Source organism: Tachypleus tridentatus, chromosome 9 (genome assembly GCF_004210375.1).
Source record: "Tachypleus tridentatus isolate NWPU-2018 chromosome 9, ASM421037v1, whole genome shotgun sequence".
In the NCBI taxonomy this organism is placed as follows: domain Eukaryota; kingdom Metazoa; phylum Arthropoda; class Merostomata; order Xiphosura; family Limulidae; genus Tachypleus; species Tachypleus tridentatus.
In genome coordinates this window covers 6,724,712-6,744,960 of record NC_134833.1, presented here as the reverse complement: position 1 = coordinate 6,744,960, position 20,249 = coordinate 6,724,712, and the positions used below count along the sequence as shown (strand labels likewise).

Here is a 20,249-nt window from a genome sequence, read left to right as displayed (position 1 = left end):
TCATTAGTTTAGTGGAAAAACCTTTATAGGGTAGATAGTAAAATAAATACCATATATTTACATTATTTATACTAATATTCAACAATAATTTCGTTATTTACAAAAACATTCAACAATAATTTCATTATTTACAATAATATTTAACAATTTCAATATTTATAATAATATTCAACAATAATTTTATTACTGATAATAACATTCAATAACTTCATTATTTATAATATTGAACAATAACTTAATTACTTATAATAATATTCAACAATAATTTTGTTATTTATAATAATATTCAACAATAATTTTGTTATTTATAATAATATTCAACAATAATTTTGTTATTTATAATAATATTCAACAATAATTTACCCGAACTACTTCAGGATAGTTTCTGAGTTTTTTCCCACAAGGAGCAAAATACACAACTTCTCCTCGAACTCCTGAGCGACTGAAACACCGAATCTTAGTTTGACGACGCCACCTGAAAATTAAAACAGTATCTTACAGATAACACAAATAATTTGTGTAGTGCTACATTCATCTTTCTTACAGTAACAGAAATGACTGGTGTAGTACTACGTTCATCTTTCTTACAGTAACAGAAATGACTGGTGTAGTACTACATTCATCTATCTTACAGTAACAGAAATGACTGGTGTAGTACTACGTTCATCTATCTTAAGATAACAGAAATGACTGGTGTAGTACTACATTCATCTATCTTAAGATAACAGAAATGACTGGTGTAGTACTACATTCATCTATCTTAAGATAACAGAAATGACTGGTGTAGTACTACATTCATCTATCTTAAGATAACAGAAATGACTGGTGTAGTACTACATTCATCTATCTTAAGATAACAGAAATGACTGGTGTAGTACTACATTCATCTATCTTAAGATAACAGAAATGACTGGTGTAGTACTACATTCATCTATCTTAAGATAACAGAAATGACTGGTGTAATTCTACATTCATCTATCTTAAGATAACAGAAATGACTGGTGTAGTACTACATTCATCTATCTTAAGATAACAGAAATGACTGGTGTAGTACTACATTCATCTATCTTAAGATAACAGAAATAACAGTTTATCATGTTTCAAATGTAGAAATCAGAGACTTGAAAACAAACAAATGATAAGTAATGTTAAAAACAAATTCTCATGTGTTTGAAAATACTTTATTCAACATTTCATTGTTAAAACAACAAAATATATATGTTTAGTTTATGAAATGTGTGTTTCTAAAATTAGCAATGACAGAGATACTTCAATATCTATATTTTTGGCATTCAAATTTTAAGGTTGTTAACAAAATTCATGACTGATAAATGACTGCTATATTCAGTGCATTCTATTCTGTTTCTAAAAGACTTAAATTTCATCACTTGTGTTTGCATGAATAATGTTTGTAACTCTAAACAAAGTACATTATATATTAAATCCTTTTAGTTTATGGCCATTCCTGCTAGATTAAATCAGATGTCATCAATTTATAACACATTAGATAATTATATCACTAATCCTGTTAATGTACAAAAACACAGTTTTCAATTTGATGTTACACTTGTCTATAGCTCAGCTACAGATAAAAAACAATGTTTTTAGAAACACAATATACCCATGTTCTAATGGTATCCTGATTTCTGTTTCATCTGGTAGAATTCTCTTCTTTTTCGGAGAAGATCCTACTGACAGAAAAACAACAATAATGAATATTCACAGTTCAAGAAAACTTTACTAAATGGTTGAAGTATTAATTTATAAATAAAATGACACATCAAACATCATGTACTTACAACTCTATAGATGTAGACAAACATTATATACTTACAACTCTATAGATGTAGACAAACATTATATACTTACAACTCTATAGATGTAGAAACTATATGAAAACTTCTCTAAATAAAACTTTTAAAGAAATGGAACAAAATGTACTTACTCGTTTCATGATCAAATCTCACATTTCATTTAAGAAATAAAATTTTTCTTTTAAGTTGTAAAGTCTTACACTCAACTAAACTACATTGCATTACACAGTCAACTCATGACTGATTCCACAAGTTACTAACTTCCTGAGCTTAAGCAGGTAAAAGTATACATGCTATGGCTTTATAACAGTTACGTTCAACATTTGATTGAACTACTTTAATAGACATTGCTAAAATATATTGTTACCCTATAACCTCTTTTTTTTATTTTCAACTTAGAGATATATGTCAGCAATAGGTACTAGTTTTGTTTCTAATTTGAATTACAACTCGCAGGTCACACAGTCCACTATCCAAACACATACTGTCTGATGCTTGTAATTACATTACATAGAGCATATTTCAAATTACTCATTTTACATATAGCATTAGCTCAAAGCAGTTTCTGAAGTTGCTATCACTAAGTTTACCTCAACCACTTAAGAATTACTTCAAGCACAGCTTATTTAGAAAGCTGGTGAATTTTAACTGTGCATTCATGTGAGCCTAGTAAGTCCAATACAACAACAAAGTTAAATAACAACAGCTGTAAACTGTTAGAAGGTTCAGTCTGTTCAGAAGAACTAACTGAAAAATTCTATTACAATATGCAGTCATTACAGAAATAGCAGAAAAGGACAATTTATGTTTTCTGTATGTGTAGTTACAAACCCATATAACGTTATGGTACAGAAGATAATAGATAAACTACAAAGTTTTAGAGAACTCTGAAATAAAAACATTAACAGTAAAATGACATTTTGTTCACAGACAAATGTTTAGTGAAAACAATTATTTGTGATCTTCTTGCAACAAAATTACTAAGGATTTGTCAACTTTAGTGAAGATACAATTACTAGATTAATAGTTTTAGTGATTACAGTTTTGAGATTATGTGGTGATTGCTAGGTTAGTCAAAACCCCATACAAAAATATTTAAGTCTTACCCAACGTTCTCTCATTAAACAGTCCAATCACAACTCGCTTCCTTTACAACATTAATTACAAGTTATTACCTTCACTTCCATAACTATGTCTCTTTATCCCTCGACCTGATGTAGATGTTATACCACTACTAGCTGTGTTAACAGTGGTACATTTCTCATCATCACCATCACCTACATCTGAGGCTTCACATTCAGAAGACGACTTAGAATCACTTGTATGTTCTAAAAAAAGAAAGTAACACATTTATTAAATCATCAGATGTTTGGAACACGTAACTACGTAATTTGTTTAAAAATAACTCCCATATGGGTAAACTAAACAACTGATAAATAATTTGTTAAAAAATCACTTCCACATGAATAAACTGAGAATCTTATACAATTTGTTATAAAAATCACTACCACATGAATAAACTGAACATCTCATATACTATCTGCTCTAAAAAAATCACTTCCACATGGAAAAAATGAACATCTCATATACAATGTTCTAAAAAATCACTTCCACACAGATAAACTGAGTATCTCATGCAATTTGTTATAAAAATCACTTCCACATGGATAAACTGAACATCTCATACAATTTGTTATAAAAATCACTTCCACACAGATAAACTGAACATCTCATACAATTTGTTATAAAAATCACTTCCACATGGGTAAACTGAACATCTCATATACAATTTGTTATAAAAATCACTTCCACATGGATAAACTGAACATTTCATATACAATTTATTATAAAAATCACTTCCACATGGATAAACTGAACATCTCATACAATTTGTTATAAAAATCACTTCCACACATAAACTGAACATCTCATATACAATGTTCTAAAAAATCACTTCCACACAGATAAACTGAACATCTCATACAATTTGTTATAAAAATCACTTCCACATGGATAAACTGAACATCTCATATACAATGTTCTAAAAAATCACTTCCACACAGATAAATTGAGCATATCATACAATTTGTTATAAAAATCACTTCCACATGGATAAACTGAATATCTCATGTACAATTTGTTATAAAAATCACTTCCACATGGGTAAACTGAATATCTCATGTACAATTTGTTATAAAAAATCACTTCCACATGGGTAAACTGAATATCTCATGTACAATTTGTTATAAAAATCAATATTACATGGAAAACATGAGAACTTACCATCAAAAGACAAATTTTCATTAAACATTTTTCTCTGAGTTTGATGACTAGGACTTTTGTCTCTTCTTTGTAAAGAGATGTCTATGGATGGCTGTCTTCTCCCTCGACCTCTACCCCTTGGTCTACCCCTGCCACGACTTTTACTTAGAGAGCTCTGGGGAAGCATATACGACACCAACTTTCCAACATTTAAAGTTACTGGCTGACTGTCCTTGTACACTGACTGTAAACTTGTGTTGTTACTGGTTGTCACAACAGTGTAACTAGCATTAATCTTGGTCTCAACCTGCAGAAATTAAAGATAAATTGAACTTTCTTCAAAACACCAACACAGTTAAGTAAATAACACACATATAACTCAACTGATGACCCCAATAAGAAGTTATATATGATAAAAATATGTTTTTGGTCTACTATGTATGAATTATAAAAACATCTTAACCATCTCTTAATGTGTAAAACAAAGTGTCATAACCTCTTGCAGAATTACATACAAAATTTAATTAACCCTTTCGGTGTGGTTGGCGACCTCAGTTGACTTGAAGGCTCAGCACGGCAAGCAATCTTCGTTGACAAGATGTAAACAACATACCCTTGTGGCTAATTATCATAATCACACAAACCTGTAGACCCACTTGAGACTAAAACCACGTGTATTCATTGTTTACTTGAGATTCCCAGCTGGAGGTCCCGTGATTTCTTTATTTTCCAGCCTGTGTAGATCATACTGTTCATTGTTTCAGAAGACGCCTTCCTTGAATATTCTGTTGATACTTGTGATGTCGTTACAATGCTGAAAGGAAAAGCTTATACCACTAAAGAAGTAATCCATATCATTTTTAACGATGAAGAGAGTGACAGAGTTTGAGCCAGATGATAATGAAAGCTTACTTGTAATGGATGAGAGTAATAATGAAGACATTCGTGGCCTGGAATCTGCCCCTGCTTTAGGTAAGAACATGGTGTACTTAGAGTCATACAACTTATTGCCTAAACTGACTGACCAAGGCCAGTTCTCTACGTTTTCATATATTGTCCATAGGAAAAAATATAAATATAACATACATACATACATACATGGAATGTCAGAAAAGTGCTACATCTCTGTGTACAAGAGTTTTTTGTTTTATTTTGTAGATGCCCCTAGCAAATCCAGTGGTGGTCCTCGTGGACGATCAAGGAGTGTATTTTCCTGGAGGTTCAGAGGTACAAGGGGAAGTCAGAGGAGAGGTAGAGCAGCTAGTATAGCACAGCTCCAAGCTCCCCCTGAAAGTGATAATGAACCTGAAGACCAAAACCACAAGATGGTTGGAAAATCTACAGAGGTAGTGCCACAAGATGGTTAGGAAATCTACAGAGGTAGTGCCACAAGATGGTTAAAGAATCTACAGAGGTAAAGCCACAAGATGGTTAGGAAATCTACAGAGGTAATGCCACAAGATGGTTAGGAAATCTACAGAGGTAGTGCCACAAGATGATTAGCAAATCTACAGAGGTAGTGCCACAAGATGATTGAAATCTACAGAGGTAGTGCCACAAGATGGTTAGGAAATCTACCCATTGGTTAGGAAATCTTTCAGAGGTAGTCCACAAGATGGTTAGGAAATCTTTGAGGTAGTGCCACAAGATGGTTAGTAATCTACAGAGGTAACAAGATAGAGGAAATCTACAGAGGTAGTGCCACAAGATGGCTAGCAGAGGTAGTGCCACAAGATCAATCTACAGAGGTACCACTGAAATCTACAGAGGTAGTGCCCAAGATGGCTAGGACCAGAGGTAGTGCCAAAGATGGTCAGGAAATTGAGAGGTTGACAAGATGGTCAGTCAACAGAACTGCCACAAGATGGTCATATATCTACACTACAGATGGTCACTACAAGGTAGTGCCACAAGATGGTCAGAGGTAGTGCCACAAGATGGTCAGGAAATCTACAGAGGTAGTGCCACAAGATGGTTAGGAAATCTACAGAGGTAGTGCCACAAGATGGTTAGGAAATTTACAGAGGTAGTGCCACAAGATGGTTAGGAAATTTACAGAGGTAGTGCCACAAGATGGTTAGGAAATTTACAGAGGTAAAGCCACAAGATGGTTAGAAAATCTACAGAGGTAGTGCCACAAAATGGTTAGGAAATCTACAGAGGTAGTGCCACAAGATGGTTAGGAAATCTACAGAGGTAAAGCCACAAGATGGTGAAAAAATCTACAGAGGTAAAGCCACAAGATGGTGAGGAAACCTACAGAGGTAGTGTCAAAAGATGGTTAAGAAACCTACAGAGGTAGTGCCAAAAGATGGTTAGGAAATCTACAGAGGTAGTGCCAAAAGATGGTTAGGAAATCTACAGAGGTAGTGCCACAAGATGGTTAGGAAATCTACAGAGGTAGTGCCACAAGATGGTTAGGAATCTACAGAGGTAATGCCACAAGATGGTTAGGAAATCTACAGAGGTAGGAAATCTACAGAGGTAATGCCACAAGATGGTTAGGAAATCTACAGAGGTAAAGCCACAAGATGGTTAAAGAATCTACAGAGGTAAAGCCACAAGATGGTTAGGAAATCTACAGAGGTAATGCCACAAGATGGTTAGGAAATCTACAGAGGTAGTGCCACAAGATGGTTAGGAAATCTACAGAGGTAGTGCCACAAGATGGTTAGGAAATCTACAGAGGTAGTGCCACAAGATAGAGGTAAAGCCACAAGATGGTTAGAAAATCTACAGAGGTAGTGCCACAAAATGGTTAGGAAATCTACAGAGGTAGTGCCACAAGATGGTTAGGAAATCTACAGAGGTAGTGCCACAAGATGGTTAGGAAATCTACAGAGGTAGTGCCACAAGATGGTTAGGAAATCTACAGAGGTAGTGCCACAAGATGGTTAGGAAATCTACAGAGGTAGTGCCACAAGATTGGTTAGGAAGTCTACAGAGGTAATGACACAAGATGGTTAGGAAATCTACAGAGGTAATGACACAAGATGGTTAGGATATCTACAGAGGTAAAGCCACAAGATGGTTAGGAAATCTTCAGAGGTAAAGCCACAAGATGGTTAGGAAATCTTCAGAGGTAAAGCCACAAGATGGTTAGGAAATCTTCAGAGGAAAAGCCACAAGATGGTTAGGAAATCTACAGAGGTAGTGCCACAAGATGGTTAGGAAATGCTGAAATCATTTGTGCATTTTACTAACAATGAGCATGATCAGCCAAACAGTGGAAATCCAAATTATGATCCATTGTGGAAAATACAGGATCTGATGAATCTCTGTGAACCAAAATACTTTGCAGAATATGCCCCACAACATGAGCTGTTCACTGATGAAAGTGTCATCAAATTCAAAGGGAGAGTTCATCTCAAACAGTATTTACCATCAAAACCCACAAGATGGGACATCACACAATTTGCATTGTGTGAAAGCAAATCTGGATATGCTTTGAAAATTATTACATATTGTGGGAAAATACCATAGTGCCTGTGGCTAGATACTCAGTCACAGAGACTATATGTTTGAATCTACTGGAGGAGTTTTGGAATAACGGACATATAGTCTTCACGGACAACTTTTATTCTTCTCCATCTTTATTCAAACACTTAGAGATGAATGGAACTGGGGCTTGTGTCACAGTTAAGGCTGGACAGAAACACATGCCATCAGATATCCACCCTACAAGATTGTGTCTTAGCAAAGGAGATCCACCGCTACGTATGCATGGTGGTCATATGGTAGCATGTGCTTGGCATGACACTAAACGTGTGCTTTTTTTTTTTTTTAAATTGACCATTTCAACAAATGGTACCACAGATAAAAGAATTTGATCCAGAGTAGAGCCTGGTGGATACAGAAATGTGAGAAAACCACTGAATGCTCAAATATACAACCAACACATGGGTGGAATAGACATCATGGACCAGAAGCTGAGAACCCTATGTATCCACACAAAGGTACCAAGTGGTATTTTACCATTTACCATCGGCTTAGAGAAGTAGCTCTTGTTAACAGATATATAATATATATTACATATTATAATATAATATATTACATATATTGTGCAGACTGCAAGAGCAACGGTGAAAACCTGGTATCTCTAAGACTATTCAAAGAGCAGATTATTCAAAATTTGCTGGAGGGATATGTCAGCAAAACCAAACGAAAAGGAAGACCAAGTACTGATAAAGGTCAGCACTTGGTGGAAAGACATAGTATTGGACAATATGAGGACAAAAAACACAAATATGATTGTACTGTTTGCAGGGATAGATACACAGCTGGATGGAAAAGAAAGCAGACTAATTATTTCTGTAAACAGTGCAATCTCCCCATGTGCATTTTACCATGCCATGAGATATATCATAAGCACAAAGACTATCGACGGGCTGTTGTATACAATTTACAATAAACTATTGTGCTTTACATGGCACTTTGTGTATCAGGGTCTCTTCCTTTATTCCTGTTATTCTGATGTATTGAATTTAACATATGTAGTACTGGGTACAATCACTGAATATTTCAGGGACTTTTGTTGAGTTATTGACGAGATATCATGCTTTTGGTACTGATACCATAATTAGTTGAAGTATCAAACATATATATTCAGCACCATGCCAAACATTACAATTTTTTTATTCAGCACTGAAAGGGTTAAAGTACTTTATCATCAACATACATGAATAAACATGGCATTAAAACAATGTTAATAAATCAAATTTTAATAGATATGTTTTGGTTGGTTGATTTAGTGTTTTACAGTACAAAGCAGCTAGGCTAACTGTGCCAAACATCCAGTAAAAAGTTAAAAGTAAATTTAGTAAAATTCATAAAAGGAATTTAAGGTAAAACAAAACAAAGTTTAAAAAAATAAACAGCATCAAACCAGTGTTTACATCCAGTCTACAGCAGTAAGAGAAAACTATAGATATACAAGATGTAAAGGACTTTCTGGAGCATAACTGTGATTATCATAACTTGCAAGGAAGTCTGACAGGTAAGTACAAAAACCACCGTCAGTCACCTGAAGTTGGCCTTTCCACTCCTGGTTCAGAGTTATTTGACGTTATGGTCATTTTCAAAAAGTAAAATAATAAAAGTTTTAAAAGACTTGTTGCAAAATTTTGAAAATAACTCACCACGATGACTAACGGGTAGTTCAAACGGGTAATTCTAACAGCAGAGTTAGTCATCTGAAGTTGGCCTTTCCACTCCTGGTTCCGAGTTATTTGACGTTATGGCCATTTTCAAAAAGTAAAATAATAAAAGCTTTAAAAGAACTGTAGCAAAATTTTAATAATAACTCGTCAGGATGACTAACAGGTAGTTCAAACAGCAGTGTTAGTCACCTGAAGTTGGCCTTTCCAGCCCTGGTTTACAGTTATTTGATGTTATGGCCATTTTCTACTTTCAAATTGAACTAGCTGGACTGTGTTTATTAAAAGGGAATCACATTAAAAAAGGTATAATGTATAAATTAAAAAAAAATTAAATAGCATTAAAAAGATCAATGGCCTTTAAAAAACTAAAAACATTACCAAGGTGGACAGTGTCACCATCACCAATAACACATTACCGAGGTGGACAGTGACACCATCACCAGTAACACATTACCAAGGTGGACAGTGACACCATCACCAGTAACACATTACCAAGGTGGACAGTGTCACCATCACCAATAACACATTACCGAGGTGGACAGTGACACCATCACCAGTAACACATTACCAAGGTGGACAGTGTCACCATCACCAGTAACACATTACCAAGGTGGACAGTGTCACCATCACCAGTAACACATTACCAAGGTGGACAGTGTCACCATCACCAGTAACACATTACCAAGGTGGACAGTGTCACCATCACCAGTAACACATTACCAAGGTGGACAGTGTCACCATCACCAGTAACACATTACCAAGGTGGACAGTGTCACCATCACCAGTAACACATTACCAAGGTGGACAGTGTCACCATCACCAGTAACACATTACCAAGGTGGACAGTGTCACCATCACCAGTAACACATTACCAAGGTGGACAGTGTCACCATCACCAGTAACACATTACCAAGGTGGACAGTGTCACCATCACCAATAACACATTACCAAGGTGGACAGTGTCACCATCACCAGAAACACATTACCAAGGTGGACAGTGTCACCATCACCAGTAACACATTACCAAGGTGGACAGTGTCACCATCACCAATAACACTGTCTAACGTCATGGAAAAACCTTGGGAGAGAACATATTTAAAATGGTGCTGTTGTTGAGAGTCGTAATGACGGCAAGAAAGTGAAATGGGCTTATTGTGACCAGAATGTTACACACACAACACATTGGTGCATCAGTCCCAGATAAAAGAAAATGATGAGTTAAATAACTGTAACTAATGCATCATCTAGTTAGAACAACTTTCTCTTTCTGATCCTTACAGAAGCCCAACGGCCAAAAACCAATATAAGGCTTTCTTAACCTTTTCTTTTCTTAACCCAAACGAGCGGTTTTTGCATATAAATATAAGGCTTTGTTTGGAAAAGCATGTTTTCATGTGCTCACTTCAAGTCAAGTGCCAACTGGCACAGAGCCAAGTCTTGAATACAGGACCATAGTCCATGTATGGAACAGGCACAGTAGTAAGTGCCAGAACAGATAGATTTAGCTGCAGTATTGGTGAGCTAGTTCCATTGAATACCAAACGTGGCCCGGAATGCAGGAAAACTGGATAAAAGTAGATGTTAAAAAGAAATGGGCCAGTCAGTTTTGAATATTAGTGTGAAGTAATGTGAAGTGATTCCAGGGCCAGTAGAGGAATAAGCAAGTCAGTATAAATAGTGCAGTTTGAGTACTGCTTAGCTTCTATGTGGTCCAGGGGCAAGAGAAATGGAGTATAGTTGAGCAGTAAACACAAAAGCTGTAGAAGGGATTCTGCATGCAACCACCGAACCACAACAAACCATGGCAGAGGCCACAGAATTACCTGATTTCAAACCATCTGTATAAATAGAAATGAAAGGGTGGTTCAAAAGATGTTCAGCAAATAAGAGATGGTACTCTGAATTGGGAGTGTCTGCTTTTCACAGATGACTTAAAAATAGGTCACATTTGGGGACTGTAAGAAGCTATTGTGGGATGGGCTGACCAGTGGATACAGCAATGTTATCTAAGGACAGATACAATTCATCCAACTGGGCCTGGATACAAAAGCCAAAAGGAGTAGTAGCAGATCGTCTGTTCTGAAAAAGTATGGCCCACTGAGAAAGGAAAACACAACCCAGGGGGGGTGTTTTGGTAAGGAACGAAGTTTCAAAGCATATAGTAAAGACAGTTGCAAATGGCAGAGGTGCAAAGAAGGTTCACAAGACTGTGTATAACCTCTGAACTGTGGAAGTGCAGAAAGCCCACGTGCAGAGTCAAAGTCCTTGATGATGAATAGGGTCCAGCATCTTTAAGGCCAAGGTCCTGGTAGAGCCAAAGACCAGTGATCTATAGTCGAGTTTCGATCAAACAAGAACATGATATATCTCTAGCATAGAATATCGATCTGCTCCCCATGTGGTGATAGTTAGGACTCGGAGGATGTTCAGTGCTCTTGAACATTTGACCCACAGCTGCTTAAGGTGTCATATAAAGGTCAGCTTACAGTCAAAGATAAGCCCCAAAAACTTGGTCTCAGGGACCACAGGCAGCACAACTTCACCGATATGGAGTTCAGGATCAGAGTGAATACCCCGTTGGTGGCAAAAGTGCATGCAAATGGTTTTAGAGAGAGAGAGGGTAAAGCAGTTTGCTGTGGTCCACTTCAGTAAATGACTGAGGGCAATCTGTAGCTGCCGCTCGATATACCTCTTGTTCGACAACCGACATGAGATGATAAAGTCATCAACAAAGAACCCATTTGCAACAAAGAGTTGTTCAGTGATGGCATTAATCTTTACACTGAAAAGTGTAACACTCAAAACACAGCCCTGAGAGACTCCAAGTTCCTAACGCTCAAAACACAGCCTTGAGAGACTCCAAGTTCCTAACACTCAAAACACAGCCCTGAGAGACTCCAAGTTCCTAACACTCAAAACACAGCCCTGAGAGACTCCAAGTTCCTAACACTCAAAACACAGCCCTGAGAGACTCCAAGTTTCTAACACTCAAAACACAGCCCTGAGAGACTCCAAGTTTCTAACACTCAAAACACAGTCTTAAGAGACTCCAAGTTCCTAACACTCAAAACAGTCTTAAGAGACTCCAAGTTCCTAACACTCAAAACACAGCCCTGAGAGACTCCAAGTTCCTAACACTCAAAACACAGCCCTGAGAGACTCCAAGTTCCTAACACTCAAAACACAGCCCTAAGAGACTCTAAGTTCCTAACACTCAAAACACAACCCTGAAAGACTCCAAGTTCCTAACACTCAAAACACAGCCCTGAAAGACTCCAAGTTCCTGTAGAAAAGAACGGCAAAATGTCGAACCCACACAAACTTGGAATCTCCTGTCCATTAAAAATTTTTTAATAAAATTGGGAAAAGGTTCATGTAACCCACATATATGGAGGTCTCCTAAAATGCCATATCTTCATGCTATATCATAAGCCTTCTCAATGTTAAAGAACATTGATACAAGATTTTATCATTTGAGAAAAGCTTCTATGATTGACGTTTAAAGTTCAATCAGGTGGTCCATAGTGTAGAGATGCCAACCATTACAATTTGAGAGTAATCACTACGATTTTGGTGTATACATTACAACTATACACTCATACACATATTACGACTTGTTGCAACTCCCAAATTATTATATATTATATAGACCTATACAATAAAGTGATAAATTGTTCCCCCAGGGCTTGAAAGGGGTGAAAAGAAAATTTCTAGTGAGATACAAATAAATTTTGATAACAAATAAAAGACACAGTCCAAATGGCTACTTGCAATAATCATGTTTGTGCTTGAAATAACAAAAAATATTTGTATCTCTGACATCTACCAATAGTTTGAGTGTGGTGCTTCTCCTACTGGGTACGTGGGGGAATCCATAGTTATGGTATCAGTGCTTGTTAGCCAATCAGCACTTGCACAGATGGGTATTTCTCATTTTCTAAGCAGCATAGAAACACCAATTCGATGGTTCACAAGATGGAAAAAAAAAGGCCTTGTTCACCAGTTTGTCTTATTTCTAGTCTAAAAGGACTAAAACTGTGAATCAAAAATTTAGGAAAAAGTATAGTGCAAAATATCTGGTCATTGCATTAAAAGTCAGTGACAGTCATGCGTTTTGTACAGTTTGTCACATCGATTTTTTGTGGCGCATGGCGGGATAAACGATTGTTCCAGACATACAAAATTGGCATTTCACCAACAAAAGGCTGAGGCGAAGACAAAAACAATGCACATAACAACATTTATGAGTAAGAATTCAGAATATGAAACCATAAATACAGAAGTAATGTTCACGCAATTCGTCATTGCTCATAATTTACCCCTAGCTGTAGCCGATCATGTAGGAGGAGGGATCAGAGCAAAATAAAGAAGTATCTTTTCAAAGCATCATGTTAAGATTAAAAATACTTTTCCTTATGTCAATAAACCCAAATTTCTGTTGTGTAATCCCTAAAACTTCCTAAATACATTTCAAATGTGTTCTTTAAATAAAAACTTATACTTTATCTGTTCGTTTCTCTATCATAACTCAAAATTAGATTGGTCAATTTGACCAACCTAGTGACCACCAAAATAAAATATGAAATAAATCAAAATTACCCTTTTTTCTTTTGACAATGACTTCAAACTGCATAAAGTTCATTCATTTATACTAAAATGCTTTAAACTCATAACTGAATATACTATTGCCCTTTTAATCATGTCTAATTACTATCCACACCATTATGAATTCTAAATTACTCACAGCATGTGCAGCTCACATGCATGCCATTATTATTACATTATTTTTTATTTTCCTAAACTAATCTTAACTAACCTAAAAAAAGATCCTTATTTTTTAAATCCCTATTTTTACATTTATTTACTTTTAAAATGATAAATAAAAATAAACATGGAAAACAAGAAATCAACTGCTTCTGTTTTCTTGCCATCAATAGTTGAGAACAATTAGGTCTCTTTATGTATTATTGGTAGTATCACACTAAATTTTAATTAACTAATGCATGACAAAACATAGACTAATAACATCAAAAAGTAGACCATTTCCCCTAACTCTTAAAATGTTTCTAACTAGCTAACTACATGACAAGTGTTGTCACAAATTCATTCAAGCTATTCATTAAGTTTTACACTAGAATGTTGCTTATACTGTAAAACTGGCTATAATCTGCTTGGAACACAATGTTAGCAACATTTGATAGGTTAAAACCTTGTCTTTCTATTAATCACATGTTACATGTAATTAAATGTATGAATGAATTATTAATAAATCCTGAAAGAGAGGATGTGACAGGAGGGTTTTGATTTTCTATTTGGTGGCTGTGTAACCAAATGGCAGGAGGGTTTGATTTTCTATTTGGTGGCTGTGTAACCAAATGGCAGGAGGGTTTGATTTTCTATTTGGTGGCTGTGTAACCAAATGGCAGGAGGGTTTGATTTTCTATTTGGTGGCTGTGTAACCAAATGGCAGGAGGGTTTGATTTTCTATTTGGTGGCTGTGTAACCAAATGGCAGGAGGGTTTGATTTTCTATTTGGTGGCTGTGTAACCAAATGGCAGGAGGGTTTGATTTTCTATTTGGTGGCTGTGTAACCAAATGGCAGGAGGGTTTGATTTTCTATTTGGTGGCTGTGTAACCAAATGGCAGGAGGGTTTGATTTTATATTTGGTGGCTGTGTAACCAAATGGCAGGAGGGGTTTGATTTTCTATTTGGTGGCTGTGTAACCAAATGGCAGGAGGGGTTTGATTTTCTATTTGGTGGCTGTGTAACCAAATGGCAGGAGGGGTTTGATTTTCTATTTGGTGGCTGTGTAACCAAATGGCAGGAGGGTTTGATTTTCTATTTGGTGGCTGTGTAACCAAATGGCAGGAGGGTTTGATTTTCTATTTGGTGGCTGTGTAACCAAATGGCAGGAGGGGTTTGATTTTCTATTTGGTGGCTGTGTAACCAAATGGCAGGAGGGGTTTGATTTTATATTTGGTGGCTGTGTAACCAAATGGCAGGAGGGGTTTGATTTTCTATTTGGTGGCTGTGTAACCAAATGGCAGGAGGGGTTTGATTTTCTATTTGGTGGCTGTGTAACCAAATGGCAGGAGGGTTTGATTTTCTATTTGGTGGCTGTGTAACCAAATGGCAGGAGGGGTTTGATTTTCTATTTGGTGGCTGTGTAACCAAATGGCAGGAGGGTTTGATTTTTATTTGGTGGCTGTGTAACCAAATGGCAGGAGGGGTTTGATTCTCTATTTGGTGGCTGTGTAACCAAATGGCAGGAGGGGTTTGATTTTCTATTTGGTGGCTGTGTAACCAAATGGCAGGAGGGGTTTGATTTTCTATTTGGTGGCTGTGTAACCAAATGGCAGGAGGGTTTGATTTTCTATTTGGTGGCTGTGTAACCAAATGGCAGGAGGGTTTGATTTTCTATTTGGTGGCTGTGTAACCAAATGGCAGGAGGGTTTGATTTTCTATTTGGTGGCTGTGTAACCAAATGGCAGGAGGGTTTGATTTTCTATTTGGTGGCTGTGTAACCAAATGGCAGGAGGGTTTGATTTTCTATTTGGTGGCTGTGTAACCAAATGGCAGGAGGGGTTTGATTTTCTATTTGGTGGCTGTGTAACCAAATGGCAGGAGGGGTTTGATTTTTTATTTGGTGGCTGTGTAACCAAATGGCAGGAGGGTTTGATTTTCTATTTGGTGGCTGTGTAACCAAATGGCAGGAGGGTTTGATTTTCTATTTGGTGGCTGTGTAACCAAATGGCAGGAGGGGTTTGATTTTCTATTTGGTGGCTGTGTAACCAAATGGCAGGAGGGTTTGATTTTCTATTTGGTGGCTGTGTAACCAAATGGCAGGAGGGGTTTGATTTTCTATTTGGTGGCTGTGTAACCAAATGGCAGGAGGGTTTGATTTTCTATTTGGTGGCTGTGTAACCAAATGGCAGGAGGGGTTTGATTTTCTATTTGGTGGCTGTGTAACCAAATGGCAGGAGGGGTTTGATTTTCTATTTGGTGGCTGTGTAACCAAATGGCAGGAGGGGTTTGATTTTCTATTTGGTGGCTGTGTAACCAAATGGCAGGAGGGTTTGATTTTCTATTTGGTGGCTGTGTAACCAAATGGCAGGAGGGTTTGATTTTCTATTTGGTGGCTGTGTAACCAAATGGCAGGAGGGTTTGATTTTCTATTTGGTGGCTGTGTAACCAAATGGCAGGAGGGTTTGATTTTCTATTTGGTGGCTGTGTAACCAAATGGCAGGAGGGTTTGATTTTCTATTTGGTGGCTGTGTAACCAAATGGCAGGAGGGTTTGATTTTCTATTTGGTGGCTGTGTAACCAAATGGCAGGAGGGGTTTGATTTTCTATTTGGTGGCTGTGTAACCAAATGGCAGGAGGGTTTGATTTTCTATTTGGTGGCTGTGTAACCAAATGGCAGGAGGGTTTGATTTTCTATTTGGTGGCTGTGTAACCAAATGGCAGGAGGGGTTTGATTTTCTATTTGGTGGCTGTGTAACCAAATGGCAGGAGGGGTTTGATTTTCTATTTGGTGGCTGTGTAACCAAATGGCAGGAGGGGTTTGATTTTCTATTTGGTGGCTGTGTAACCAAACAAAATTGAAGCTATAAAAATTAAAGTTTGTCTGATCAATAACAATTTTATACAGAGTGACTTATATTAAATTTTATACTTAGAAATGGTGATGGATAAAATATAGAATACAAGATGCTTAGAGGAAATGTGTCATGTGTCACACACAATAAAGGAAATTCACAATTTCTTTTTCATATTGCCTTATAGAATTCAGAACTTAAAACTTACTATTAAAATATAGATTATTAGCTTAGATTTTATGCTATATTAAATGGCATAACAAACAAAGTAGTTATATAAAAATTTGAAAGTAAGACCTTAAAACTTTGTGATGTGCAGTAAAAGATACCAAAGTCTAAAGGTTTAACTTCTTCAGAATAAGTAACATCAAGGAATAGTGGCATGTTAAGAACCAATAAAAAAACCACAGTTATCTCCACTATGATCCACAACACTGACATAGTATAATCGAGGGAGGAATACAGACATCTCTAATGAACGTGCGAAAATCAGCATTGACTGATTCTACTTTAAATCCAAACCCTGGCCACTGGAATCCAATATTCATGTAGGGGGTAGGATGATGGATCCCAACTGAAGGGGCGAACTGCAACCTCGACATCTCATTCAAACTTATATGTATACTTCAACAGAACACCTCTTCCCTACTCTCAAATGAATAATTTTATAATCATTTCTCTATTTTGTTTGTATTTCATTAATCCATTCAAGAGGATGCTTCCATAGCCTATCACACCAGTAACTTGAAACTTGAAAGTGGTAAGAACTCCCAAACTCCACTAAAAGAAAAAGGGATAAAACATGGTAGAAATTCTGGAGGAACAATAATGCTTGAGACAATGCAAGTGGTAACCATGAAACCATCTTTTTTAAAAGCACACCAAACAGATTTATTTAATACAAAGCATGGCAACGATAGGCAGCTATCCCCTTCTGCTTTACCCTTGTAGTCCATGGGTGAGTACAGTCTGAAACAGCAATTTTTTTGTTAGAATTTCATTGCAAGGTTGAAAACCTACAACCAGTCTTGTGGAACCCCCCATTTCTGCATGTGTGTTGCATGGCTATGGAAATATAATGTTAGGTGACATGGCCTTATAGATTTGATCTGTTAAAGAATACTTAGTCAGTCACCACTTGTTACAGAGTGGGATTTAAACAACAAGCAATAATAAAAGGGAAAGGAGGGGCCACTGAAAAGGAAAAACAACCTTTCCAAAGTCTCATTGAATTCTTAAGAATGGTTACAGGCAGATGATAACCTGTAGAGGGAGAAAAAACCATGATCCAAACTGAATTAAGATGAAATGCCAATGAAAAGGTAAGGTGTTGAATTGGATGAGAAGACACTCAAAAGAAAGTACAGTAGAAAGACAATAAAGAGAAAGAAGCCAACCAAAGTAACAACAAACCCAACTAGCAAATATGGAAGGGGAGAGATCACAATCAGAGGACATCTGCCAAAGAAGTAAAAAGTGAGAACAGACACCACATAAGAAAGCAGTGCAACTAATATTACAATGAAAAGCACGTACACCACATAGAAGATTGCCTGTATCAGGAAAGGGATAAAAAGCATGTACACCACATAGAAGGTTGCCTGTATCAGGAAAGGGATAAAGGTGTGAAGCAGAAGGAAGTGGCTAAACAGAGAAATTACCCTCATAAGTTACCAAAGAGTTCGGAGAGAAAAATGACCAAGAGGAAGGAAAAGATATGAAGAAGGATAAAGAGTATGTGAAACAAATAAACATATCACCAACATCCACAGAAGAAGAGGAAATGGAAGGAAAACATAATGGAAAGTGAAACAAGGAGAGTGTTTAGAATTTAGGCAGAGCAAGGCAGTGTAGATCTACATTAACATCCCCCGTCCCTACAGTAAACGACAAATCTGGAATAAACATATCCGGATGTAAAACGTATGAGAAGTAAATGCCTGCAGGATTAAGAAAATGAAAAGATGTAAAATAGGGCCACCCAAAAATCAGAGATTAAGCAAATAAAAGACTCCTGGTCCAAAAGCTGGGATAGTAAATCAACATTACAAATAACAGTGGTTTTATCAGTAAAACCCCTGGACTGCAAACCAACGATTGAGAATATTCCATTTGCACTGACAAACTTTCATGTAGTAAGAGCAAATGAAACAAGCCAGAAATGGAGCTAACCATTAAAAGAACCCAGGTATTTGCCAATAAACAGGGAAAACCAGGCATAAGGATGGAGGACAGGAAGGTATGAATGAGACACCAGTGACTGTGAATAAAAAAGAAGGGATAGAATCAGAGGAAAAAGTAATAGTGGAGAAAGTTGGAGCCAGAAAAGCCTCAGAAGCCACAGCTGAAACAGCCAGGAAGGAGCTGTAAGAAGGATTTAACACCAAGTGTAAAGGATAATTGAAATTAACCAGAAAAAAAGGGGAAGAGGAAAATGGACAAATGAGTTGGTCCAATCATGCCTGAAAATAATGATAGCCAGAGCAAAGAGACAGGGAACTGGAGAGCAAAACCAAGGCAACTCGTGGTGAAGGGATGTAGTAAGTCCTTCAAAGTGAGAAATATCCCAATTAAGTCAAAGCCACTGGAAAACAAAAGGATCCAGATACCACCCCACTGAACAGATGTGGTATGGACAATAATGTGATCCATGGCAATGGGCAAAAGCACATGGAACATAACTCACAATAATGGAAATATTGAGTGTGTGAACCCAAAAACAAGATTCAAGGTATGAATACAGAGGGACTGGGAACAGGCACTACCCTAGTGAACAAAATGAGAAGTCAAAACAGATAATTACCAGATGATTTCTAACCAGACAAAGAAGCAAACCACAACTTACAAAAAGAATCTCAAGAATGTTGATTTGATAAGACCTTTCAGCTAACAACCAACACTGAATCTTCCTGTTGTTCAAATCACAGAAGGGATGTGTCCATGAAATATGTAAATCCAGATGAGGAGGAGGAAGCTGGACACCTGCCAAAGTGCGAGTTGTATCTAACAACCAAATTCATTCATCGCCAAAAGTAGGAGGAAGGGTAGTAAGCACAGACAAAGGATCTCTTTCAAAATTCAACTGATTGCAAAAAGAACATAAAAGAGCCATCATATGAGCCTGATGGAAGGGGATAAGAGCTTACATCCCCAAAAGTGATAGAATCTCACAAGCTGTAATAGAATTGACAATGCATTAAATAAAATCAAAAGGGAGAAAGGTAGGCTTTACTAAAATGGATGTAGAAAAACCCAAATGAACAAGATGTTGGACAGGACATAATAAGGAGTTTTCCAACTTGATTAACAAGAGCAGATGATAATGGTAACAGAACAATTTAACAGCAGCCAGTCATCCAAAGAAAGAGGAAATACGGTTAAATCGAAAGATTTCTTTAATGTAAAGAAGAAAAAA

At 36.8% G+C, this 20,249-nt stretch overlaps 1 protein-coding gene across 1 annotated transcript in view; it reads right to left on the bottom strand.

Moving 5' to 3' along the window:
* LOC143226981 (bromodomain adjacent to zinc finger domain protein 2B-like) overlaps positions 1–20,249 on the bottom strand; it is a 166,931-nt gene that overhangs the window by 81,538 nt on the left and 65,144 nt on the right. Inside the window, 4 exon segments of the mRNA XM_076458530.1 lie at positions 364–475; positions 1,622–1,691; positions 2,990–3,142; positions 4,098–4,383. Coding sequence (XP_076314645.1) covers positions 364–475; positions 1,622–1,691; positions 2,990–3,142; positions 4,098–4,383 — 621 coding nt within the window.